This window comes from Elephas maximus, chromosome 1 (assembly GCF_024166365.1).
Source record: "Elephas maximus indicus isolate mEleMax1 chromosome 1, mEleMax1 primary haplotype, whole genome shotgun sequence".
NCBI lineage: Eukaryota > Metazoa > Chordata > Mammalia > Proboscidea > Elephantidae > Elephas > Elephas maximus.
Genome location: NC_064819.1, coordinates 114,958,176 through 114,980,141, shown reverse-complemented (window position 1 = coordinate 114,980,141; position 21,966 = coordinate 114,958,176). Strand labels below are relative to the sequence as shown.

Sequence of the window (21,966 nt, the reverse complement as noted above, 5' to 3'; positions counted from 1 at the left end):
TACATGTGGACTTTGTGGCAAAGCTCACTAACTTTTGTTCTGCTCTAGATCCTGCATTTGACTTATCATCTTGCCTCCGGTTTCTGAAACTTGAACCAGCAGCCTGCTATCTGACCTGCTGATCTTGGGTTCCTCAGTCCCTGCAGCTACGTGAATCAGGAGAAGCCTCCAGCCTGACGCCTGACCCACAGACTTGGGACTTTCCAACTTCTACAGCTGTGTGAGTCATTTCCTTGATATAAATCTCTCTCTCTCTCTCTTTCTCTCTCTCTATATATACAAATAAAATCTGTTGCCATTGAGTCGATTCGGACTCATATTGACCCCATAGGGCAGAGTAGAACTGCCCATAGGGTTTCCAAAGAGCACTTGGTGGATTCGAACTGCTTACCTTTCAATTAGCATCCATATATATATACACTTCACTCTAGAGAAGCACTGGTTTTGCTTCTCTAAAGAACTCAGCCTAAGACATCCACAGAGCCTGAGGTGTCCACAGAGCAGGGAGGGAGCCAGAATTCAAAGACAGGCTTGCTTACCAGCAGTTGTCCCTGACCATTAGTGTGGGTGGTACACACTGAGTGACAGATTCATAGAGTGTCAGCAGGAAGTCTACCACGTGACGGGACTCTGGGCAGCCCTCCACTGCTCCTCACATTTGATCAGGACCAGGCACCTATACTTGGTGACCAGAGGAGCATGCTCTTCCTCCCTCTGTCTTCCTGATGATTAGCAGTATGACTCTCCTCCACCTCTGCTTCCCTGCCCATCCATGGACCATGGTATGAGTCCTCCCTCCCCTCAACCCCATTCTCTGCAACACTCCACCACCCTGCTCATCCAGCAAGCAGCAGTAATCCCTCCTGTACCTCCAGTCATCCATCACATGCCTCCGCCTATCACCCTACCCACCCAATGACTGGCAGTGAGTGTCCAACACTCCCAGTCATCTGCCATACCCACTGCCTGCCACACCACCTACCAGCAAGTGGAAGACAGCACTCCCCTTCTGCCGGTTACCTGCCACACTTCCCACTTGGTGAGTGGCAGTGAGCTCTCCCATGCCCCCAGTTGCCAGCCACACACCCATGCCCATGGCCTGTCTACGCAGCAAGAGGCAGGATGCACTTCTGTGTCCCTGACCACCCACCACACACCCCTTCCTGCCACCCTGTCCACCCAGTGAGTGACAGTGAGTGCTCCCACACCCCTAATCTCCCACCCTGCCACACCCATGTGCTCCCTGTTCTGCCCCTGGGGAGTAGCAGAAAGCACATACACATCACCAGTTGCCCATTACACATCCTTTCCTGTCACCCCACCCATCTGGTAAGCAACAGTGAGCATGCTCACCCTTCTGGTTGTCTACCACATCCCCCATCCACCAACCCACCTACCAGGTGAGTGGCAGTAAGAGTGCCCATGCCACTACCTGTTAGCCACACCTACCCTTCCCACTGCCCCATGACCTGGTGGGTGCCATAGCACACTCCCATGTCCCTGGACTGACAACAAATGGTAGACTATGTCCACTCAGCCTGCCACCAGTCACCCCACATGTTCAGTGAATGTTGACGTGCAGTCGCCCTACACACCACTTCCCCACCCACCCAGAGATAGGTGGTGAGTGCACCTATGCCACTGATGAGCAATCAGTGGGGCACACTCACCCCGCCCACCCTGATATATCAAATCAAAACAAGAAATCAGGACAAAACAATCAACCAATAAATACATAAATAAATAAAATAACACCTTAATGCCTCAGAGACAGCAGACAATAATCAAACCCAGAAACCAAACCATTGCCATCAAGTAAATTCTGACTCATAGTGACCCTACAGGACAGAGTAGAGCTGCTCCTTAGGCTTTCCAAAGCAGTAAATCTTTAGGGAAACAGACTGCACATCTTTCTCCCATGAAGCTGTTGGTGTGTTCAAACCACTGACCTGTCAGTTAGCAACCAAGGGCTTAACCACTACACTACCAGGGCTTCTTAGACAATAATAGATCAAATGAAAAAAACAGGATATGATGACTCAAACAAGTGAGCAAAATAAAGGGAAAGAAAACCTTCCTGAGGAAGAAACAACAACCAAATTACCTGAGAAAGAATTCAAAAGACTATGTTTGGCTCTTCAAAGAGATCAAGGAAAACTCAGAAAAAAACCTAGAAGAATTCAGGAAAACAATACAAGAACAAAATGACAGACTTAATAGCCAATTAGGAACCATACAAAAGCAACTAGAAATTCAGAAGATTAACAACAAAATATCAGAAATAGATAACTCAATGGAAAGATACGAAAGTAGAATTGAGTCAATAGAAGAAAGAATCAGCGAAGTAGAGGACAAATCCCTTGATACTAAATTGTTTGAGAAACAATCAGAAAAAAAGAATGAAGAAAAATGAAGAAAGCATAAAGGTTATTTGGGATACCACCAAGAATAACAATTTACATGTAATAGGGATTCCAGAAGAGGAAAAAAATAAAAATACAGAAAGAATTTTTGAAGATATATTGGCTGAAAACTTCTCAAATATCACACAAGATGAGAAGGATACCATCCAAGAAGCTAACAAGCCCCATATAGAACAAAACCCACCCCCCAAAAAATCACCAAGACATATCATAATCAAACTTCCCAAGCCAAAGACAAAGAATTCTGAAAGCAGTTCAAGAAAAAATGAAATATCACTTACAAAGCAGTACCAATAACACTAAGTGCTGATTTCTCGTCAGAAGCCATGCAGGCAAGAAGGCAATGGGATGACATACATAAAATCCTGAAGTAAAATAATTGCCAATCAAGAATCATATACCCAGAAAAAATGTCTTTCAAAAATGATAGCAAAACCCAGACATTCTAGATAAGCAGAAACTAAGGCAATGCCTAAAAACCAGACCAGCCTTACGGGAAATATTAGAGGAAGTCCTTTGGATAGAGAACCAATGATATCAGACAGCAACCTAAAATAAAAATATATGACATCATCCAGATACCAACTCAGATAAAGATTTCATAAAAACAAAATAAAGCTAAAAAAACTGACTACAGGGAATTAGAAGAGTTTAGCTGTAAGTGATGACAACTTCAAAACAAAAGGGGGGAATAAAAGATGTAGATACAGAAATTCCATATGAGGAGGAAGTCAAGGAGATTTCAAGATATAACAGACTGTTTTAAGAGGATTATGGTAAACTTCAGGGTAACCACAAAGAAAAATAATAAACCTACTCACCAAAATAAAAAAGAAGAAAAATAAAAAGACTTAGTAAACATAAAAACAACAGTTATTAATAGGAAAAGAAAATCCATATACAAGAAGAACTCAGCACAGAAAATTAAAAGGAACAAAGAAAATGTTAACATCACACACACACAAAAAAACCCAAAATGACAGCAATGAATCCATGCCTATTGTTAAGCCTACTGGATGTAAATAGATTAAAGGTACCAGTCAAGAGACAGAGAGTGGTAAAATGGATAAAAAACCATGTCGCATTAATATGTCGCCTATAAGAGACACACCTTAGGCACAAAGACATAAACAAGTTAAAAATCAAAGGATGGAAAAAATATATCAAGCAGAGCAGGAGCAGGAATAATAATTTTGGATAAAAGAGGAGACTTTAACACACAACTTTCAATAATGGGTAGAAAAACTAGAAAGAACCTCAGTAACGATACGGACAATCTAAATAACATAATTGACCAAATTGACCTCATAGACATATACAGAACACAACACCCAACAGCAGCACAGTGCACGTTCTTCTCCAACACACATGGATCATTCTCCAGAATAGATCATATTCAAGGCCATGAAGCAAGCCTCAATAAATCAAAAACCATCGACATAATGCAAAGCATCTTCTCTGACCATAACTATAAAACTAGAGATCAATAACAGAAAGAACAAGGAAAAAAAAAATTAAAAACATGGAAACTGAATAATACCTTACTTAAAAACTTCTGGGTCAAAAAAAAAAAAAAAAACTTCTGGGTCATAGAAGAAATTAAAAATGAACTTAAAAAAATCCTTGAAACAAAGTGAGACTAAAGACACAACATGCCAAAATCTCTGGAACATAAGAAAAGCAGTACTAAGAGGAAAACTTGCTGCCATAAATGGACACATCCAAGAAGAAGAAAGATCCAAAAGCAATAACTTAACCTGACAACTTGAACGAATAAAAAAGGAAGAGCAAAATAAGTCCACAGTTCCCAGAAGAAAGGAAATAATAAAGATCAGAGCAGAAATAAACAAAATAGAGAATGTAAAAACAGTAGAAAGAATCAACAAAACTAGAAGTTGATTCTTTGAAAGGATCAATAAAACTGACAAACCACTGGACAAATTGACAAAGCAAAAAAAATGGGAAGGTGCAAATAACTGGAACAAGACATGAAACGGGCCACATTATAACAGAACAATCTAAGATAAAGAGGACTATTACAGAATATTATGAAAAATTGTACTTTAACAAATTTGAAAACCTGGAAGAAATGGGCAAATTTCTAGAAACACACTACCTAAACTAATACAAACAGTGGTAAAAAAAAAAAAATACAAATAGACCCATAACAAGAGAAGAAATTGCAGATATCATAAAAAAAAGAAAAAGAAAAACTCCCAGCCCAAAACAGCTCTGGCCCAGATGGCTTTTCGCTGTAGAGTTCTAACAAACATTCAGAGGAGAATTAACACCAATTCCTACTCAAACTATTCCAGAACGTAAAAGAGGAAGGAATACTGCCTAATTCATTCTATGAAGCCAGCATAATCCTGAAACCAAAGCCAGGCAAAGATACCACAAAAAAAAAAAAAAAGAAAAGAAAATTAAAGATCAGGGACACAACAGAAGGTCCCAGTTAGAATGTGTGAAAAATGTAGAACAAAACTCAAAATCACAAAAAAAGACCAGACTTACTGGAATGATAGAGACTGGAGGAACCCCTGAGACTATTGCCCTAAGACACCCTTTTAACTTGGAACTGAAGCCACTCCTGGAGGTCATCTTTCAACCAAATAATAGATAAAACCAAAAAACCCCTTGCCATCGAGTCGATTCTGACTCAGCAGCCCTAGAGCACAGGGCAGAACCGCCCCATAGAGTTTCCAAGGAGCTCCTGTAGTGGATTCAAACTAGTGTCCTTTTGGTTAGCAGCCATAGCACTTAACCACTATGCCACCAGAGTTTCCAAAATAATAGATTGGCCTATAAAATAAACAATTAACACCCATGAGGAATGTTCTCCTTAGAACAAGCAACTATACGAGACCAAACAGGCAATATTTGCACAAAATCAAAGATGAGAGAACAAGGAGGGGAAGGGAAACTGGAGAGATGGAAATAGGGAAGGCAGGGTGGAAATGGGGACAGTGCTGACACATTGAGGAGCAACAATCAATGTCACGAACAATTTGTGTATAAGTAGTTGAATGGGAAACTAATTTGCTGTGTAAACTTTCACCTAAAACACAATCAAATATTCAAAACAAAAATCTTTGAACAGAAACTTTGCCAAGAAAGGTATATAAATAGGAAATAAGTACATGAAAAGATGTCAACATCATTGGTCATTGAAAAACCAAAACAAACTCATTGCCATCAATTTGGGTCAGTTCTGACTCCTAGCAACCCTACAGGACAGAGTAGAACTGCCCCACAGGGTTTCCAAGGCTGTAATCTTTGTGGAAGCAGACTGCCAAGTCTTTCTCCCTCTGAGCGGCTGGTGGGTTCTAACAGTTGACCTTTTAGTTAGCAGCCAAGCACTTTAACCACTGTGCCACTACGGCTCTTAAATATTACCTTGGACAAGATAAAAGGAAACGTAGCAATATGCAAATAAGATGTGGAAGGTGGGGAGGAATGTTAGAGGGAATGGCTAATGGACTAATAGAATATCTGCACTTAAAATGGAGAAGAGTTAATACAGTGACTAAAGTTGGTAGAACAATAAATACAGGTATTAAGACAACCTACTGAAATTTTCAAAAATTAATATAGCTTTCACATATCTAAGGAGGAGTGCAGCACAAGAGAATGTAAGTGATCTAAATGTACCTTTTTTTTTTTTAATGGAAATCAGAAGATGTACTCTATAATTACTAAGCCAAGACAAGGCATAAACTAAATGGTAATTCTTATGTTAGTGATCATCAAAGGGTTGAAAATAAGAGATTAGGGAAATTGAAGTGGGAATTATTGCTATTCAAGGTCTCCTGTCATTATTTTGTGCATGTATTACTGTGATAACAACTTTAAAAAGTAAATGGAAATTTTGGGGGCTTTCCTAGGAAAACGGAGAGCTCCATGACTATTCATGTTGGATCTGAAAATAACAAAGTTAAAAAAAAAAATAGCAATAATAATAATGACAAAAACGGAGCTTAGTATTTAGCTCTTGATCAATAAACGATCTAGGGAAAATTAATGGGATCACTGAATAAAACTAAGGATTTTGGACATATGGACATATTGTGTAATTTACACACCAAATTAGTGATGAGAATGTATTTGAAGAAGTAACCAGGAATTTAAACATATGGTACTGTTCAGTTGTTTTACATCTGAAATGGTAAGTTAATATTCCCTTAAACCCACTCTGTGTATGCCCTTTTGTGTTGGTCTTCTTGCTCATCATTAAGATGAGGATGCATGTTTACAGCTCTCATCTACAGAGAGATTCTATTCTAAACATCAGTTAATTGCAACTCAGCCCACAGACACAGCCCTAGTCAATGGAGCAGAGACTCGCACACAAAATTAGAACAATTTCCGGATAAAGACCATTTCTCTTCCATTAGAAAACTATAAATAGGAAATGTCTCGTGGCTTTTTTGAGAGCACTCTAGTCTCCAAAGTAGTGCTACCAAATCTTTTAGAAGCTTCTTTCTACAGAATGAAGATCTTTTACCATCTCTTCCATTTTCTATGCTGTGCAAGTCTCATTCTACCAGGTAAAATAAATATTTCTGGGATATTTGTAACATAGGATATCCCTCTAACTCAAAGTATAGATACTAGATCATGAATTAGAAAATGTGGGTTCTTAACACAATCTTTTCAATTAAAGAAGTCTCCCAATTATATTGAATCTTAATTTCCTCATTGAATATATTGTTATACCAGTAATGTTCTTTACCTACCTCATGAAATTAATATGCTGATAAAATGCAATGATGAAGGTGAGCTTCTCTGTACTTTGTAGACTTTGATGTTCTTTTTTTATATTTAAATGATTAAGAAGACTTACTTAATCAAATGTAAATATAAGGTTACAATGTGAAGGCTTAATAGTAAATTGGGCCCTAGGGAAGATAGATGGACTAAAAAAAAAGGTTATTGATAACAAGCTTTATAAGGCGACCTAATATTTAGCCTTAGAATATCCTGGGCAGTGAGGTACAGTAGAAATAAAGTGGTCAGGTTAAGAAGTGGTATCTCAAAAATCCTTGTAAAATTAACCAATGTACTAGCAATGTAATAAAGCAATGCGCTTACGAATCAGTTAAAAAGAAATAACCAAAATATGTACAGCAGTGAAGTCCTTGTTGGTCATTATATTCTCAAGAGATAATAGCTGCTGAAATAATCTGGGCACCTAACAAAGAAGACATAAATATACACCCACAATTGTTCTAACTTCACACTAGAAAGTTGTAAGTTCAGTAGGTGAATCATGTATCAGAAACAAAACAGTATTCAGACTCACAAATTCTAAATTTTGTTCCTAGATCCATTACTTAATAGTTCTGTGAACCTTGTCACTCAAAGAATTTAAGTGATTTGTCAAAGTCCTTAACATAAAACAAAGAAAATACTATAACCATAATCAATAATAAGCATAATTTTAAAAAGATAAAAATTCTGATATAGAACTGTGCCTGTTAGGTATTAGAAGAATACAGTTAAGATGTAACAAGATAAGGTATTGGAAAGTAGCTTTACAAACTGAAAATTATATACCAATTTAGGTATCATTATTATTACATTTTTTGCTATTGTTATAGTTGTTATTAATAATGAAGGGAGCCCGAGGAAATGAAGACCTCAAATAGGATTAGGGACGGTGTCCAGGTACATGGTGCTGGAGTATCAATCAATGACCATCTAATAATGAATGCCTAGTGTACAAAGGAGCCCTGACGGCACAATGGTTAAGTGCTTGCCTGCTAACCAAACACTCCAGCTACTACTCCTCAGTAGAAAAGATCTGGCAATTTGCTCTTATAAAGATTACAGCCTAGGAAACCCTATGGGGCAGTTATACTCTGTCCTGTAGGGTTGCTATGAGTTGGAACTGACCTGAAGTCACACAACAACAACAGTGATGTAATGCTAGACACTGAAGAAACAGAAATAAAAGATTTAGTAATTCTCTAGCAGGTTTATACATTAGTTAATCAAACTTAGATAAATCAAAGAACTAATCTGATTTAGGTTTATGTAAGTATACTTTAAATAGTAAGAATGATAGAACTAGGAAAACGGATGATGAAGGTTTGAGGAATTGTCCTAAATTCTCTAATGAAGAGTTTCAAAATTGGGGTAAAACGCTTATGTTTGGACTCAGAAGTTGAAAGGAAAAGGGAGTAGATGAAGTAAATGTTAGTGTCTACTTTGTGCCAAGCGCAGCACCATGACTTTTCGCATAGACAACTAATCTGACCTTCCATATAAATAGAGGCTCTCATTGTCTCTAGTTATAGAAGAGGAAACCAATATCAAATGAAGCAATTTTTCAAGGTCACATCTATACTAATATGTACCATAATTGGAAAGCAAATCCAGACTTTTCAGATTCCAGCACTTTTTCTTTTTTCTGCTTCATCATACTACTTCCTATAGCAGGCATTGAGGTTAAATAGAAGGCACATTAGATACTGTGGTCAAAAGCTGTGAGGTCACATGGGAACAAAGCTGGGCTTCAGATGTAAAGGGTCTGTACACCATCAAACTCTACATTTGTGGAGACTGCAGAAAACTTTGGATAAGACTTTGAAAACACTTCATCCAGGAACAGTGACCACAGGCTTCCCTTTAGCCTTTGATCACCCAATAGGCATTAACTTACAGTGCGTACTGGAATGGACAAAGTGCCCTCTATTTGGTCTTTGATAGACCAAGTAAACAGCAAGGGTAATTAATATGTCAGAGTGGGTAGGTTTAAAAGTGTCCATAGAGTAGCAGATATGAGTTGCATAATGATGTGACTGGTCTATTGGTAAATCCTAAAAGTAACCTGAGAAGCAAGGGGAAGGGTTCAGTAGAAGAGGATATTTTGTGAACATGTCCAACAGGAAGATATCATGCTAGAGAAGATAAATTGTAGAAATCGGATAGAGGTCAATACTGATGATGGTTAAAACATGAAAGAATAGTGGCTTTGGCAGCTTTATGGCATGATACTACATGGTGAATGGTAGGCTGAATCTAGAATGAAGAAAGAGGGAATGTTTGTAAGGATACTGTATCTGGCCTGCTGCTCTAGGTTTAATTATGTTTAAAAAGTCAAGGTGAATCAGTAGCCAAGGCAATTTGGTTGAATGAGAAATATGAGAAAATGTTAGGATAGAAGTAGAACCCAGAAAAATAAATTAACCCATTTAAAAAAACCATTGCCGCGAGTCCATTCTGGCTCATAATGACCCTATAGGACAGAGTAGAACTGCCCTCATAGAGTTTCCAAGGAGCAGCTGCTGGATTCAAACTGCTGACCTTTTGGAGAGCAGCCAAACTCTTAACCACTGTAATGCCAGGGCTACAGAAAAAAAAAAAAAAAGCTTTTTTAAATTGGCCAGAATTTTATTAATTAGCTAAACAAATTCCCAACCAGTCCAGAAAGATATTCTATGACAAATAAATACCCTGTTGGTACTTCTTTTGTGGCAATGATTACATTTATCTTGGGTAAGGTAGCTTAAAAATTGATCTTATCTTCCCTTCTGGACTTTTATCTTCCTTTATTTGTAAACCCCTTAAACATTCTTGAACAAGAGGAGGAACAAATAAATATGACTCAACAACATTCTGTTCAATGTGTATGAAGAAAATTTGATAGCAGAGATCAGAGAGCCTGCCATAAGATCTTTAAGTGTCTGACAAACTAACAATGTCTCAGGAATAGAAAAGAAAACAAGGAATTGGCTCCAAGATCTGAATAACAGGTGAAGAAGAGCTGGGGAACAGAAAGTGACATTGAATGTGCAGATATCAAGCAATTCTGTGTTAAAAAAAGTCAAAATCAAAGGAATGGGCAAAAGAATTCCAAGTAGAGGAGTTAGAATTCTTCAACGTATATTTACTTTGTGTAAAATAGGAGTCCCTGGATGGTGCAAATGGTTAACACTGCTGAATGCGAAACTAAAAGTTGAAGATTCAAGTCTACCCAGAAGTACCTAGGAAGAAAGGCCTGGAGATCTACTTCTGAAAAATTAGTTATTGAAAACCCTATGGAGCACAGTTATACTCTGATACGCATGGGGTCACCATGAGTCAAAATCAACTCAATGGTAACTGGTAGGGTAAAATTTCTTCCTGCATTCAGGGTGCAGCCAAAAAAACATTTATTAGGCATATATATAGCACATCATCATGTATTTATTAATAATGATTATTTACATATACAAACATAGTCATTTTAATAGAATCCCATGTTCTTTCTTATTCACCAAGTACTTGCTTCCAACTTTCACGTCTTCATGTTCCTCTGTAGTCATAAGAGAAAAAAAAAAAAAATCCCTAAAGACAATGCTGACCTACCATAGACTGCATCTAAGTTGAGGCAACACCAAGACATCTGCTGGGTGTTTTCCAAGTGTCAGTTTCCAACTCGTTCAATGTAGAAACTGTGGAGTGAATATTTAAGCTGAAGATTCTGCTTTGGAACGACGTAAGATTGAATTGTGCGTTAAGCACGTACTAGTTGTGCATTCTTGGCAAAATTATTTGATCACAGAAACCTCTATTTTCTCACGTGAACATCACCAATCTCAAAGTTTCAGAAGCATTAAACGAGATGCCATAAGATATTATTTAAAACAACAGTTGGCGCATAGTACATTTTCAATGAATACCCATCCCATTGCCATCGAGTCCATTCCAACTCATAGCAACCCTATAGGACAGAGTAGAACTGCCCCACAGAGTTTCCAAGGAGCACATGGTGGATTTGAACTGCCAACCTTTGGTTAGCAGCCATAGCTCTTAACTGCCAGGGTTTCCTTCAATGAATAAGAACTATTTTTATTATCATTAGTTTTTGGACCTAAATATATTATCTTTCAACTCTAAGATTAGAAGTATATCCTTTTCCTGGATCATGTTTACTTTATATTCCTTCTTCTCATTTGGATAGCTCTTAGTCATTTTTTAAGATTTATATCACTCTTTCACGATACTATACCAGGACTATAAGGTAGCAGAGCTCTGGTGGCACAGTGGTTAAGAGCTTGGCTGCTAACCAAAAGATGGAATCCAACAGCCACTCCGTGAAAACCCTCTGGGGTGGTTCTGTTCTGTTCTATGGGGTCTCTATGAGTCAGAATGGACTCGATGAAAACAAGTACTCAGGTATATAAGGTAGCACTCATCTGTTAACAAATTGGACCCTATGTTTTTCTCTGTCACAATACTTACTCTACTTTTTTCTTCCTTACATGTGTATTTATTTCTGTGCTCAATATTTATTTTGTCTTATTTCTACAATAAAGCTTATTGCTTGACCTAACAGTTGTATTTGATAATGATTTAATTTCAACTGCAGTCTTTCCTTAGCCATTAATTAATCATGGTTCGTAACCTGTACTAAATTACTATATTCCAGCTACTATCATGAACATTTTCACGTGTTAACTCAGTGTGTCTCACAGAGAACTAGGTACTTTCACCATTTCACAAATGAGGCAACTCTATGGCTCACAGAACTTACGTTAACTTGCTCAAAGTTACATACCTAGCAACTGGAAGAATTGAAATTCAAGTTCGAGTCTTTGGCTATAAACCCATCTGCCCTCTGCAAAGTTATAAAGACCTATCAGTGTATACCATATGAAAAATTTTGAAAAATAAGAATAGTGATTCCTTTGCTCTACCACATGTTAAAACACTATAAAATGGTACTAGCCTGTTTCACATAACAGCCTTAAATTAAACCTTACTATAAGATGACAACAGTTTGTTTCACAAAACCCCCACTGACAACAATGGGATTGATGGACGAAAAGAAAAAAAAAAAATGCTCACAGTCATTGAAGAGCTATCAGGGCAATTAAAAATTACAAAGGAAACGCCTGCATGAGATCCTCTTTGAGGCACTCTTCTCCCTAGAAGCACCTGCACATTCTTAAACAGGCAGGAGAGAAGCTGAAAAGAATTTGGATAGCCTTATGTGATTACGGTGGGGGGCACGGGTGGTTCAGCGGTAGAACTCTCACCATCCCTATGGTGGGCCCGGATATGATTTCCGACCAATGCACGTCATGTGTACCTACCACCAGTCAGGGGAGGCTTGCATGTTGCAGTGATGCTGTTACGATGCTGCAGAGCTTCTAGACTACATGGGATTAGGAAGGAAGGCCTGGTGATTTACTTCTGAAAAGCAGCCAATGAAAACCCCCTGGCTCACAATGGTCTGACTTGCAGCCCATCATGGTGATGGCACACATGGCCCGGCAGCATTTCATTTCGTCGTACATGGAGTCACCTTGAATTGGGGCATCTCCACAGCAGCTATCAACAACATGGGATTTTTTTTTACTAGTTGCCTTCAAGTGGATTCTAAGTCATGGCAACCCCAGGTCTGCTCCGTGGGGTTTCAATGCCTGATTTTTCAGAAGTAGATTGCCAGGCATTTTTGCCGAGGCACCTCTGGGTAGACTTGAACCTCCAGCCTTTTCATTAGCAGAAGAGCATGTTACCATTAGCACCACCCTGGGATTCCAACATGGGATTAGAGAGACAAAATTGTAATCAAGATCCTAAAAAAGGGATTGTTGTTGTTATCGTTGTTATTAGTTGCTGTCCCATCAGCTCTGACTTATGGTAACCTTATGTATAACAGAATGAAATATTTCCGGGTCCTATACCATCTTCGTGAGAAAGGATAGAACTACGAAAAAAAAAAAAAATTGGATGATTATCCAAAAGGACTGCATATTAGGTCTAAGATGAAATGAAAGTAGTCAATTCCTCCAGGCAGTAAAGCCCAGGTTGAAATTGTTTCAATTTCTAAAAACGGTTTAAGTCAATCCAGGACTGTTGGTCGTTCTAACCACCAACCAGACAATATAATAAATAATTTCTGGAGGAAGATGATATCATGCAATGCCTCAAATTATTTCCTCAATTTTTCATTAACAACATATGTATCAAAAATAATCAAGGACAAAAGGAAATGACTACCTGATCAAGAATCAGAAATCAACAGACAAGAGAACAGATTAACGAGGGATTCATCTATACTCATCAGTGATGAGTGAATTTGGCCTTTAGTTTTCTTACTTGCAATATCATGTAACTGGAAAGAAAATTAGTAAAGCAAAGTTCATGGGATATAATAGTGTTTACAAAGAAAACTTAAGTATGTAGAGACAGATAAATATTTAGCCAAAAATTTAACTCAAGAAATTAGAAAAAACATCAGATTAAACTCAAAGTAACAAGTATATAATAAAAATATCATCAGATATTAATATATTAGAAAAAAAACAAAAAGGCAGACTTTTGTCTTTTGAAAAGACTAACGGGATTAATAAAGCTCTAAAAACTGGGAAAGCAAAACAAAACAGAGGAGGCAAGGTAATATTAATCAGGAATAGTAGCACATATGCTACAGATATCAAAAAGGTCATTTAAGGGTGTTTTGAACAACTTCACGGCAATATAGTTAAAAATGTACATGTAATGGATAATTCCTGAAAAAATGCAACATTCTAAATCTGACCACACATAAAGAAATACAAAATAAAAAATGCTTCTAAATCCATTAAGGACCATTGATAATAATTAAGTTTCCCATAAAGAATATGTCAGGCCCAGATATTTTCACTGTTGAATTCTACCAAACATTTAAGAAATAAATGAATTATATATAAACCCTTCTAGAGAATAGAAAATGAAGAGATGCTTCTCACTCATTTTGTGAGATCAACATTAAGCCAAAACCAAAACCAAAACCTGTGCTGTCAAGTTGATTCTGACTCATAGGAACCCTGGTATTAAAGCCTTATAAGGACACTACAAGTAAGAAAACTAAAGGCCAAACTCACTGATGAATATAGACTCCAAAACAACAACAAAAAAAACCACCCTAGAAATCAAAACCCAGTTATATCAGAAAAGTTTGCCTGAATTCCCAGATTTCAAGGTAAGTATTTTTTTATAGCATTCTAGGGGCCATGGTGGTGTGGTGGTTAAGAGCTACATACAACTGCTAACCAAAAGTTCAGCAGGAAGAATCCACCAGCTGCTCCCTGGAAACTCTGTGGAGCAGTTCTACTCTGTCTTAGAGAGTTGCTCTGAGTCGGAATAGACTCAATGGCAATGGTGTTTTTTATTTTTATTTTTAAATACATACATCATTCAGTGTCACCAACTAACAGATCAGAGGGAAACATTTATGCTGTCAAGTCATTAGAGAAAACAATATTTGGTAAAATTTAACATCCATTCATCATTTTTTCAAATGTCTCAGCAATAAACAATAGGATTAAGTTGCTGCATCTAACAAAACTTGTTAAAAAAGAAAGAAAAAAAACTCTACAGTAAACATCATACTAGATAGCAAATGATTACAAATTTTCCTTTGAGATCTGGAATAAAGTAAGAGTGCCTTGTCTCACTAATTTCAGTTGACATTGCAATAGAGTGTTAGCCAGTGCACTACAACAAGAATAAGTTGTAAATTTTATGGAGTTGGATGGAAGAAAAAGATTGTCATTATTCCTAGTATTCGTGATGGTGTATGTAGAATAAGTAAAGAGATCTTCAGATAAATTAAAAGAATTAATACAAAATCAATTTAAAAATCAATTAGATTTTATATATTAGTAACTAGAAGAAAATGATATTATAAATGCAATACCATTTATAATAGCATTAGAAATATCACCCTCAAATGATAACTCTAAAGAAAGATTTGTAAGCCCTCTACACAGAAATCTAAAAATATATATGTATGTGAGTGTGTATATATATATGTACACACACACATATATATATACACATATATATACCCTTTAACCTCATTGCCATCAAGTCAATCCAGCTCATAGCCACTCTAGAAGGCAGAGTAGAACTGTCCCATTAGGGTTTTCAAGGAGTGGTTGGTGGATTCAAACTGCTGACCTTTTTGGTTAGCAGTCACAGCAATGCTCTCTCTGTATATATACATATAATCGAGGTAAATAGTTGTTGTTAGGTGCCTTTGAGTTAGTTCGGACTCATGGTGACCCTATGTACAACAGAATGAAACACTGCCCAGTCTTGTGCCATCCCCATGATCATTGCTATGCTTCAGCCTATTGTTACAGCCACTGTGTCAATCCATCTCATTGAGGATCTTTCTCCTGTTGGCTGACCCTTGACTTTACTAAGGATGATTTCCTTCTCCAGGGACTGGTCCCTCCTGATAACATGTCCAAAGTATGTGAGACAAAACCTCGTTATCCTGGCTTCTAAGGAGCATTCTGGTTGTACATCTTCCAAGACAGATTTGTTTGTTCTTTTGGCAGACCATGGTATATTCAATATTCTTTGTCAATACAACTCAAAGGTGTCAATTCCTCTTTGGTCTTCCTCATTCATTGTCCAGTTTTTGCATAAATATGAGGTGATTTAAAACATCATGGCTTGGGTCAGGTGCACCTTAGTCCTCAAAGTGACTTTTTAACATTTTTTAACACTATAAACAGGTCTTTTGCAGCAGTTTTGCCCAATGTAATGTCTTTTGATTTCTTGACTGCTGCTTCCAGGGATATTGATTGTAAATCCAAGCAAAATGAAATCCTTAACAACTTCAATCTTTTCTCTTTTTATCATAATGTTGCTTATCAGTTCAGTTGTGAGGGTTTTTGTTTTCTTTACGTTGAGGTGTAAGCCATACTGAAGGCTGCAGTCTTTGATCTTCTCTTCATCACTGCTTCAAGTCCTCTTCATTTTCAGCAAGCAAGGTTGTGTCATCTGCATAACGTAGGTTGTTAATAAGTCTTCCTCCAATCCTGATGCCTTGTTCTTATTTATATAGGCCAGCTTCTCGGATTATTTGCTCAACATACAGATTGAATAAATATGGTGGAAGGATACAACCTTGATGCACATCTTTCCTGACTTTAAACTACATAATATCCCCTTATTCTATTTGAATGACCACCTCTTGGTCTACGTACAGGTTCCTCATGAACACAAGTGTTCTGGAATTTCCATTCTTTGCAATGTTATCCATAATGTGTTATCTTGTTATGATCCACACGTCAAATGCCTCTGCACAGTCAATGAAACACAGGAAAACATCTTTCTGGTATTCTCTGCTTTCAGCCAGCATCCATCTGACATCAGCAATGACATCCCTCATTCCATGTCCTCTTCTGAATCTGGCTTGAATTTCTGGTAGTTCCCTATCGATGTACTGCTGCAACCACATTTGAATGATCTTCACCAAAATTTTCCCTGTGTGTGATATTAATGATATTGTTCAATAATTTCCGCATTTGGTTGGATCATCAACCAATCACCATTCAGTTGGAGGTAAATTAAAGAAGAGCTAAATTCAAGGAAGAACATGCCATATTAATGACTTAAAAGATTTATTATTTTAAAGCTGAAACTAGTTCCCAAATTGATCCATAGAGTTACATAATGTAATCCTAATAACATCCCAAAAGCTGTGCTTTGTTTAGTTTTATGAAACCTCATATAGTGATTCTGAAATTTGTATGGAAACATGAAGTGTCAAAATATTCTTGTGAAAAGAAGACTAAGGTGAGAGACCTTCCTCTCTTTGAGTCTATTGCAACTCATAGCGACCCCATGTGACAGAGTAGAGCTTCTTCATAGGGCTTTCTAGGCTGTTATCTTTACAGGAGTAGGTCACCAAGTCTTTCTCCCACGGAGCCTCTGGGTGGGTTTGAATCACCAACCTTTTGGTTAGCAGCCAAGTGATTAATCATAGTGCCACCAGGGGTCCTTGGACTTGCTCTACCGCATACCAAAAATACTTAACTACAAAGCTATTATGATAATGTTGCTTAATACAGAGTACAGAAAAAATATATCAGTGGACCAGAAGAGAGTGGCCAGAAACAGACCCTCATATATGTATAAAACACTCAATGATAAAGATGGAATGAAGAACAATGGATACCAATAAATTTTTCAATAAATACAGCTGGTTCAATTGTATATACATATGGGAAAAAAAGTGAAATTTGATCTCTATCTCCTATCATAGCCAAAACTCAATTCCAGGCACAGTGTAGATGTAAGCAGGAAAGGAAAAACAATAAATCATAAAAATTAATATAGGGGATTATATTAATAATCTATGCATATGTGGAATATTTCTTTAGCAGTAAAAAACAATAGCATTGTATTGAAATCAAGAGTTTTTGTTTCATCAAAACTTCAGTGAGTAAAAAGGCAAGCTCTATATTGGGAAAAATATTTGTAATATATTTAACATATGAAAGGCATATAATCAAAACATAAGAGCTCACAACTCAACATAAAAAAAGATCATTCAATGGAAAAATGGGTGAAGATAGGTCACCTTTAAAAAAAGAAGATCTATAAGGTCTGTGAATATATAAAAAGATGTTATACTTCCTTAGTAATCAGAAAACTAAAAATTTAAGCCAAGAATGAGATATCATTATATCCCCATCAGAATTACTAAAAAACAAACAAACCGAAAATAGATCAAACATTGGTTAGGTTGTGGAATATATGCAACTATTATATAATGCTGCTAGGAGTTTAAATTAGTGCAAATTATTTGGAAACACGTTTGACATTATCTACTAAAGTTTAAGCTGTGCAGACACGTTATACTGACATTCCACCCTTAGTGATACACCCAACAGAAATGCATGAACATGTGCCCTGAGTCAAATACAGGAGTATCCCAAAACTAGAAACAATCTAAATATTCATCAGTAGTATAGTGATAGTATGTAATATATGTATACAACAGAATATTATAGACTAATTAAAAAATGTTATTGGTACGTGCCATCAAGTGAGTTTCAACTCATAGTGACCCTACATACAACAGAATGAAACACTGCCCAGTCATGTGTCATCCCCACAATCATTGCTATATTTGAGCCCATCCTTGCAGCCACTGGGCCAGTTCATCTCATTAAGGGTCTTTTTCACTGACCCTCTACTTTACCAAGCATGATGTCCTTCTCCAGAGACTAGTCCCTCCTGATAACATGTCCAAAGTACATGAGACAAAGTCTTGCCATTCTTGTTTCTAATGAGCATTCTGGCTATACCTCTTCCAAGACAGATTTGTTTGTCTTCTGGCAGTCCATGTTATATCCAATATTCTTCACCAACACCATAATTCAAAGACATCAATTCTTCTTTGGTTTTCCTTATTCATTGTGCAGCTTTCACACACATATGAAGAGATTGAAAATATCATGGAGTCTTAATTACTAGAGCTGCTATAATGGAAATACCACAAATGGAAGACTTTAACAAAGAGAAATTTATTCTCTCAGTATCTAGTAGGCTACAAATCCAAATTCAGGGTGTCAGCTCCAGGGGAAGAGTTTCTCTGCTGGCTCTGGAGAAAGGTCCTTGTCATCAGCCTTCCCTTGGTCTGGGAGCATCTCAACACAGGAACCTCAGGTCCAAGGGATGGGCTCTACTCCTGGTGCTGCTTTCTTGGTGGTATGAGGTTCCCATGTCTCTCTGCTCGCTTCTCTCTTTTATATCTCTAAAGAGATTGGCTTAAGGCACTACCTAATCTTGTAGACCTCATCAGTGTAATTGCTGCTAATCCATTTTATTACATCATAGTGATAGCATTTACAACATAGAGGAAAATCACATAAAGTGGTGGACAATCACTACTAAGAATCATGGCCCACTTAAGGTGGCAGGTATTTTGGGGGGACAAAACTCAGTCCATGATACATGGCTTGAGAATGGCCCACCTTAGTTCTCAGTGACATCTTTGCTTTTTAACACTTTAAAGAGGTCTTTTGCAGTGGATTTGCCCAATGCAATACGCCATTAGATTTCTTGACTGCTGCTTCCATGGGCTCTGATTGTAGATTACAAGTAAAATGAAATCCTTGACAACTCCAATCATTTCTCTGTTTATCACGATGTTGCTTATTGGTACAGTTGTGAGGATTTTTGTTTTCTTTATTTTAAGGTATAATCCATATTGAAGACTGTAGTCTGATCTTCATCAGTAAGGCTTCAAGTCCTCCTCACTTTCAGCAAGCAAGGTTGTGTCATCTGTATATTGAGAGTTGTTAATGAGTTTTCTTCTAATCTTGATGCCCCATTTTTATTCATATACCCCACCTTCACATACTATTTGCTCAGCATACAGGTTTCATCAATATGGTGAAAAGAAACAATCCTGATGTGTACCTTTCCTGATTTTAAACCATGCATTATCCTCTTGCTCTGTTCCAACAACTGCCTCTTGGTAGAGGTTCCACATGAGCACAATAAGTGTTCTAGAATTCCCATTAATAAAAATATAGTTACCAAAAACAAGGATGAACCTCAAAAAACAAAATTTTGAGTGAATGAAGGCAGGCACAAATATATATATATATACACACACACACACACTGTACAACTACATTCATATAAAGCTTTAAAATGAGTAAACCTAACCAAAATATGATCTCAAGGTAATGCTTTATTTTGGAAATGAAAGAGTGGGAGCCAATAGTGACTGTGAGGGGGCACTAATGCAACACCAGCAAAGTTCTACTGGTCACAGAAGTGCTTAATTTGTAAGAACACTCTTAGCTGTGCACTTATGTTTCGGCATTCTTCTGCAAGTTTTTTATACTTTATTTTTAAGGTTTATATACAAAGAAAATAATAACAAATAACACAGTTTTTCTATACACATTTTGTTAATCTACGCTTTTTGTTTCTGTTTCAAAAATCCATGGATATATTCATAAAATAGACTAGATAGCTCAGAAATAGATACAGAGTTTGAGAATTTAGAATGTAATATTCACTAAGAATATAATGAAAATAATTTCAAGGCATGGGTAGGGTTTTTCAATAAATCGTTGCTGTATCCCTTCAAGTCATTTTTGACTCATAGTGACCCCATATGATAGAGGAGAACTGCCCCCATAGAGTTTTCTGGGCTATAATCTTTACAGAAGCAGGTTGCCAGGTCTTTCTCCTGCATAACCATTGAGTGGTTTCAGACCGCCTACCTAGGAGCACAGAGCTTAACCATTGCATCACCAGGGATTCTTTTTTCAATAAATAGCATGGGGCAATTATTTAAAGTTTTAGCAGCAATGAAGTTAGCTGCATATCTGACAATTACAACAGATTTAAAAAGAGAATAAGAAAGTATTTAAATCAAATTCTTTTAAACAAGACTATCTTACTATAAAAGTGAGCTAATACATTGGAAATGGATAACATTTTTATACATTTCTGCATGTCAAAATTATATTCTACATTTGTGAAAATCAATATTTATTATCACATAATAAAATTATTACTATCTAAAAACCATGAATAACAAATTGAAAAACAACTGGAGAAAAACAATTCATAGTAAATATGACAGATAAAAGTTATTATCCTGGTCAATTATACTGGTCAAAACACAAAAACAAAAAACTGGTCAATACAAATAATCAAAGACATAAAATTTTAAATTGCATTAGATGCCATTTTATTTTGGGGCACAAATCACATACACTATTGGTGGCAACATGTAAGTTATGAGCTCTTGAATATAACTCTTTTACAACTATCCTAAGAATATGTCATATAAATATTAAAATTTCTAATACAATTTTTATCATAATCCTAAAATATAGGAAATTTGAATATTACCTGTTTGTCCAAAAATAGCTAAAAGATAGAATAAGTTGTGGCATACAATTTCAAGGGAATATCATGAAACTCTAAAAAAAAAAAAAAATGAATCTTATTTAGGAGGCTACATGGAAGATGATATAAAACCAAAAAACCAAACCCATTACCATGAGTTGATTCCCATTCATAGCGACCCTATGGGACAGAGTAGAACTGCCCCATATGGTTTCCAAGGAGCGCCTGGTGGATTCGAACTGCCGACCTTTTGGTTAGCAGCCATAGCTCTTAACTACTGCTCCAGCAGGGTTTCCGGAGGATGCTATATGGAGGATAAAATTCTCCTCATATATTAATTTAAAAAACATGTTTCCAACATGCATGTACCAAGAGCACTTGCATAGCAGGTTAGGAGATACTTTAATTGTCTTCATTTTTTTTTTTTTGGAATTTTCCAAATTTTCTACAATGTAATCAGAAAACGATATGTGCTTAAATAAGTGATAAGTAATTTTAGTCACTCTGCTTTCACAGTAGCCACATGTTCCTTTGTGGATCCTGATCGTTGCATAAAATATAATGGCCGCTGTAAGAGAAACTGTGCTACAGATGAAAAGCAAGTCGATGTATGTTTCTCGCCAAGTAAGATCTGCTGCACTGAAAGGCTTTATGAAGAAGATGGTCTATTTTGAAAAGGAAGATAGACCTCTGAACAAAGAAGTTTTGTGTCCACCAGCACAGGGAAGTATATAAATATAATTAGAGCACCTCCGTAATAAAGAATTAAAGACATAAGCCAGTATTGCTATCTTCCTTGGTAGGTATTAATTATATATACACTGGTTTTATAAGGTAGGAGCCCTCTTATTTTCTCTAAACTACAGGCATATCTGATGCTGATTTCTTT

The 21,966-nt window shown here is 36.9% G+C and overlaps 1 protein-coding gene across 1 annotated transcript; it reads left to right on the top strand.

Moving 5' to 3' along the window:
• The first annotated feature begins 1,345 nt into the window (after positions 1-1,345).
• Positions 1,346-21,751, top strand: DEFB114 (defensin beta 114). Its single transcript, XM_049873595.1, has 2 exons — positions 1,346-1,400; positions 21,594-21,751. Exons 1-2 carry the CDS (start codon positions 1,346-1,348, stop codon positions 21,749-21,751), a joined length of 213 nt encoding a protein of 70 aa, XP_049729552.1.
• The last annotated feature ends 215 nt before the right edge of the window (positions 21,752-21,966 follow it).